The sequence below is a fragment of the Ooceraea biroi genome, chromosome 5 (assembly GCF_003672135.1).
Source record: "Ooceraea biroi isolate clonal line C1 chromosome 5, Obir_v5.4, whole genome shotgun sequence".
NCBI lineage: Eukaryota > Metazoa > Arthropoda > Insecta > Hymenoptera > Formicidae > Ooceraea > Ooceraea biroi.
In genome coordinates this window covers 4986489-4993110 of record NC_039510.1, presented here as the reverse complement: position 1 = coordinate 4993110, position 6622 = coordinate 4986489, and the positions used below count along the sequence as shown (strand labels likewise).

At 47.9% G+C, this 6622-nt stretch overlaps 1 protein-coding gene across 1 annotated transcript; it reads right to left on the bottom strand.

Annotated features, from left to right (window-relative positions):
- Nucleotides 1-243: 243 nt before the first annotated feature.
- Nucleotides 244-3583, bottom strand: LOC105287602. The gene is made up of 3 exons (XM_026969534.1): nucleotides 3377-3583; nucleotides 3138-3278; nucleotides 244-3051 (listed from the first exon to the last, which is right to left on the bottom strand). The coding sequence occupies exons 1-3, from the start codon at nucleotides 3581-3583 to the stop codon at nucleotides 2812-2814; spliced, it is 588 nt and encodes a 195-aa protein (XP_026825335.1). The 3' UTR covers nucleotides 244-2811.
- Between the last annotated feature and the right edge of the window lie 3039 nt (nucleotides 3584-6622).

Below are 6622 nucleotides of genomic sequence, written 5' to 3'. Positions count from 1 at the left end.
TTTTAAAATAACTTTAAAACACTGTGTAAACAGTATGGCGTACGACCATATTGAGCAGAAATTAAAAAATAAGCTTCCTAAGCCACCAACCCCGGCGATGGATCCAATTCGCTGGAGAAAGGGTAACTTCTCTTTTCTTTTTCTCTTTCGCGTGTCGATGGGGTTGAGAAACGGAAAATAAACCAAAGTCAAAGTTTTAACTTTCTTTATAGGATCGCCTGCCAATTTAATTGAACATCAATATAAGCTTATCATTGATACGTGAGATTTTATTTTAAATTCGTTTAGAATACAAAGTACAAAGTAAAAGTGCGATATAAATATACATAGACTTTACAAAGTTCTACATAAACAACAAATAATTATTACGAAAATATTACAATATTACAAAATCGCTTCGAAAATTAATAAGATACTGAAAAGAACTTTACTTAACATCTTGAATATCACAATAGCTTAGTTTTAGCTTAGTTTATAGCAAAGTTTTAGATACTTGATCAGATATTGCTACAATATTTGCATTACACTTTCACAGTATCTGTTATATTGAAATTCTAGCATACGATAAAGAAATATAATTTTAATAATTCTTATCTCATGAATGAGGTTTAAAATGAATATTATATAATGCACGATGCCCGTTTGATTCGACGTGTTGCTGCTTATTACCCGCAGTATCATTCGCAGCCTTGTCTATTTCGGTAAAACGACAGTGGAAGGACGGATCCGAAAGAAACGATAAAACCACCCCCGATAGGTGGCGTGTGCGCCAGTGTGTGCATCGCGCTGATAAATATAACGTAACAAGTTCAGTGGAATAACAGCTTCATCCCGGAGGGATCAATGCAACTTTGCTTCGACTTTCACGCAGAATTTCCTTCTGGAAAAGCGTACGCGTGAAAGGATCGAATAGAGTAGTCAGTTCAAACGCGGCCCCTCTCTGTATCATTGCTCCGATATTATCTGATATCAATAATTCTAAAATAATGATACTATGCCAAGTAAAATTTATCTGACTTTTGATGCGTTTTGATAATATACGATTGTTTACCGTGTTACCACTCGATTAATTAATTTTAATGCGACGAAAATATCAATGCATCTTTCATCTCATTCGTACGAGGTATAATTAGAAAACGACTTCATCGAGTGCGAATTTCATTGCTGAAGAACGTGAAATTATTCACATTGCTGGCGGTTTTTGCATAAATCGCACTCGACAGGGCAGAAGACTGTGGGCTCGCTGTTAATTTGCAATGACGAAGAAGCCTTCCATTTCCGTAACAGCGGCGGCGACGGCAAAACTACGCGACCGTAAAAAGTAAATTAAATAAGAATTAAATACAAATAAAACCGCTCAGCCAAGTAATTGGCTGGTAACCTCGCTCGTAGCTTGACGACCGTCTGAGATCGTTCTATACCCTTACACCATCCCGGGCGTTACCCTCCGCTGTTATACCGTGAAAGAAAAAGGATCCGCGTCAATAGACATGCGCCGCGATGTAATCCGCGGAAGAATTACTATCTCCAGCGACTATTGAGTTTACGATTAACCGAAACGATCACGCTGACGAGCCCTCGCTGCGAGGGCCTCGCAATCGCGGTTGTGCAAATGATGGCACGATCAAACAATGAAACAATGAATGTATGGATTTTAATCCGCAACAGCACGGGAATTCTGCAGAGCGCCGCGATTTTTAATATAAAAATAACGAGCGGAAGCTAAACGCGCGCTTGAGAATTCATCATCCCGCGTTGTTCGTTGAAAAGCGGTTTAAAGGAGCCAAGAGAACGGGGTCACAGGGAGCGAAAGGGAGAGACAGAGAGACAACGAGAGAAAGAGAGGAACAGAGAGGAAGGGTGGCATGCTACGTCTCACAGCCGAGGTGGAGTTTTCGTGACGAGGCGGTCGGCGGGGCAATCATGGCCGGATTAGACGTATGTATAAGGATCGTGCTGCCTCTCCCCCGCCTTGGCGGAGGGTGGGCGTCGGAGGGTGCCGGGTCAAACGGGGGTCGCGAGATAGACGTCTCTGCGCGCGGGGGCGAGAAGCATAAATGATATTCCATGAGGAGCATATGCGTACGGAGAGATGGCGGCTCCTCCGCTGCCACCTCCGTGCTCCGACTCCCCTCAGTCCGAGGGTGGCTCCGCTTGTGTCACCCCCAAGTTGGCAGCGGGGCGCTGGTTTATTACAAACAAGGATTACCCGGGTAATGGGACATTCTGTCCCTCCGACTCACCGCCGAGCCGAGCCGAGCAGAGAGCTCGGCGCGCACTGACTCACTCGCTTCTCTCTGCCCACTCACTCCGCTCGATCTTCCGCCGGGCTGCCCCCGCGCTTCGGACCGTCAAAGGGGGCCGAGAGAAGATCGCCGGTCGCGATAGGCCTGTACGAATTTGCGAGACACCGAGCCGCTGGGTGAATTTGTCAACATGATCAGATAAGCGCGAATTACGAGTAATCGCGGATCAGACACTCAGATACTTTGGCCACGCCACGCGAAATAATGGCAAGCCGATGATCTGGGTGCGATTTAATCGCGGCGCGTGCCGCGCGTCTTCGTGTGACGCTGACATATCGTAGAGTTCCTTGTATGATATAATACGATAAATTTCCCGTTTTCGTTACGACTCGCGGATGATCCGCTGCTCCGAGCGCTCTTCCGCTTTTCCGGAAATCTCGACAAATTATGCCAATAGCGATAATGGTATTTGCAAAAGCGCGAGCTTCATCCGGCGAATTGCAGGTTTCAGCTTAATTCGAACGTTCCGCGAGCGTTGCCGCTCAAACACCATCCGAATCCGTGTTTAAATACTGTAAAAAGTTCCGTCGATTTTGCGACTGTATCCGGGATTCGATTGGTCCATATGAGGACCCTCGATATTTAATTTCACGCTGCTCGGATGGATTCTCCGTGGCAAGCTTGGCCCGCTGTGACACCTCGATTTATCCGCCGATAGAGCTGCCCGAGCTGCCGATTTCGGTTCCTCGTCCGCATAACCGCTCACATGCATCGGCCTGTCCGGTTTCGGCGGTTCCGGCGAGATCTGAAAACACATCTCGCTGTACATCGATTTACTTTTCACGCCGCGAATTTTTGCGATGCGTATTTACAGAGGTAATTCGGGTGTACCTTGATCTCGTTGCGCAAGACGCGCCAGGTTTCTCTGCCGAGCGTTTCCGGTTGCACGGACACGTACGTCTTTGGCAGCAGACTGTCGCGACTATGCGTGTAAACACTGGTCAGCGCGAAATCGAGAGCGTCGTCCGGCACCTATGCAAAAATTAAATTATAGAGTGACAGGTAGAAATCACAAATTTACATTGATAAATTTAATAAAAATGGTCTAACTGCGATATCAAACATCGAACCTGCGGTCTGACGAATCGGCAATCCCTGCGGATGCTGTTCAAGGTGTGATGAGCAAAGAGACGCTCGTGGGCGCTCAATTTGACGTTCCAGTCTCTGTCTGTCGGCGAGACCCTTTTTCCCAACACTGGTCCGCGCGATATCCACTGTCCTTCTCGGCTGACATCCGGTACCGGGTAAGGATTCCGAACGTAGAACGTCTTTGCCATTGTCTGCCCGAGAACATAAATTTTCGCGTACGACTCAATTTTGTCTAATCAAAACATTCTGCTATCCTACGAATCAAGGGCGAGGTTGAGAGAGACGTTCCGTCTACCACGAGAAGTATGCAAGAAGATCTAAAATTATCAATTGTTTTCGAGACTGTTTTTAACTCCGATAGAAAACGATCCAGAACCGAGCCAACGCCAATTTTATGAACTTTGAATCAAAGTAGCTCCTATCATCCTATATTCATCTCGTTTTTAATTACTCTAATCAATTTATTCGCGTTATTCGTCGAATAAGCGAAGGAGAAGCGTCCCTTACGCGCTATCGATTGTCTCCGCGCTATAATCCTCTGATTTTCCGTAAATCCATGGTAAACAATGTCCATCCGTCCAGCCATGGCACTCGAGAGGCCGCATCCGGTCACGCGGTCTGCTTCTTCAGGATTAAGACACGACTTCGCCGGCGGGGAACACTTCAATCGTTTCACACGGCTCGTGCTGGATCCTCATTCATGAACGAAGCCGACCTTAATTCACGAACGGCCTGCATCGCATCACTCTCCGCAGGGTGCCCACTTATCGTTCCTTCCGGCCGTTCTCGCCTTCGCGGTGCCACGGTACTTGGTTGCTCCCCGAGGGCCCCGAGACTCCCCGAAGCTCATTTATACAGGATGCTTTCGCGTGGTGAAAGGGCCCACTGTGAAATTCGGTCGGGATTTTCCGAATAATGCCATTTACACGTATCTGCGTTCGCGCTTGCTCGACTCGAACTAGTCATTAACCGGTGTTGCATCCGGCCGAGATAAATCCCATCCCCGAGCAGAACCAAGATATTCTTACAAAAACAAAATGCCAAAACTATAAAATCTAGATTAAATCTAAAATCATATAAAATATATCCCCGAAATGTTTATTCCGAGTTATCGTCGACGCAAAACGTCTTGCATGAATTTTCGCAAACGCGCGATTAGCGGCTTTGAGGTCGCGCGGAGCGCGAGAGCGATCCAAGAAATCGCGGTCGAATGCAACCCCGGCTCACCCCGCATTTAACGTGTTTTGCTCAGGAGGTGGTCGGCCACGGGCAACGCCGACGTCCAATATTAAACCCGCAGTAATTTATGTTAGCGCGAGCGTGCATAATGCTGTTTGTATAAAGCGCTACCGCCACGTGTCGACTCGTGCCGACAGTACGTATCACGCTCCCTCCCGTCCTTTAATTCCCGCCGTGCGCTGCGCAGGCGACGCGCAAAATCCCGGACCAGTATACGTACGCATGCCATTCTAAATGCATCCTTACGCCTTCTCGGATCCCGCGACGCGCAAAGAGAAAATAATACCTCGCCCGCCTCGGTCGAGCCTTGCATACGATTTCCCTTTACCAGATGAACTATATTAAAAATTTTCAATTTTATAGGAACTCCACACGATCCCTTCCTCAAGGCAAATGCTTTACGTTAAAAATATCGTTGTAGATGTGCACTTGTCACTTAAAACTACAGGAATTAAAATTCTTGCCTGTCCCACATTGCATTGTTCTATTGTTGTTCCTGCTGTTTTCCACTATCGTGTTTATTCTCATTTTAGCTGATGTGATGTCGTCAGCATCAAATGTGATCTCAGACGCGATAAAAATTGCCAAGTCCCTTCGTTTCTCCGGCAGATGCACTTATTACGCAAAACGCAGGATCGCGCTCGCCGAGGGTGGCAGGGATCATCTTCCGCGTCATTGCTCGCGTTCGACCTCTCCTTCAGGGCGTCAGCCCTTCGGACTACACGAGACGGGGAGACGACACGCGTAATCGCGTAATCGCGTAATCGTGGCGCGTGCTGAAGTTCGGGTTGCGGGGGCTTTGCATGCGTCTACACTGGCGCACGTGCGACGTTGCACCACCCTGAATCAACAGCGCGATCGCGAATCGCACAGATCTATTCGTGAACGTCAAACGGACGGCGAATCCCGGGGCAGCGCGTTTTACGAGATAATCGGCGCAACGACCTGGAGCGGATTACCGGCGACTATCATAAGCGCATCAAGTGCGCACCGACCGAAATGACGGCGTTAATTAAGCGTGATCGCGGGAAAATGGATGCTATTTCACGTGTCTTTTCGGAGCGGTGGAATGTTTAATAATTGATTCTCGTTCATTAGAGAGATGTGAATGTGCTACTGTATAATACTACTATCGAAATAATTTTACAACTTTATTCTTACAGTTTTATCCTAGAAGGATTCGTTCGACTGCGATGTCAATTCCGATGCGGAATATTGCAACGAATATTGAATATTGAATTTCATTCAAAAATTCTGGGGAGAGTTTTCGGGCACATGAAGAGTATGCCATCCTTCTTGCATTATACAATACTTTACAAACTATGATTGCTCTATATTATGCAGGTAACATATACGAAAAAACGTGAACCTGTTTCTCCGTCCCTTTTGACTTGGCCAGCGGTGTTTACTGTCGCGGTATCGCGGCGTTATTTCGCAGGAATGACCGAGTTCCCGCGGCCCTTGTCGAGATCCCGGCTCCCTTTAAATCCTAATCCGACGATATCCTCGGGCCGATATACCGGCATCGGTAATGGAATCGCGCATTCAAATGGACATCGTTTCCCACCAGCGGCGACAGCAACGGCGGTAGCAGGCAGGTCGCGCGGCAAGGGACAATGCCGGGGGATGATATTGCCAATATTTGGCTTGATTCTGGTGCGAATGTGCTCGGTTGTGTGCCGAGGGGTACGCCCGTTCTCTCTCTCTCTCTCTCTCTCTCTCTCTCTCTCTGTCTCTTGTATCCCCCTTTAGAACGAGGTCGGGTGTAGGGCGCGTCGGTGTACGTTAGACGCGCGAGCCGATTACCATTTGAATGCCCCCACCGGCGGCCAGCCCTTTGTCAGCCCCCATGACACTGACCGCACCTACCTATCTATCTGTCCGAGGGAGAGACAGACCCACCCCCCGACCACCCTCGGTTTTTGTCGGTCCGACCGTCTGTTCCATGATGATGCTGCGAAGACGAAGAGAAGTCACCGGTCGTCCGT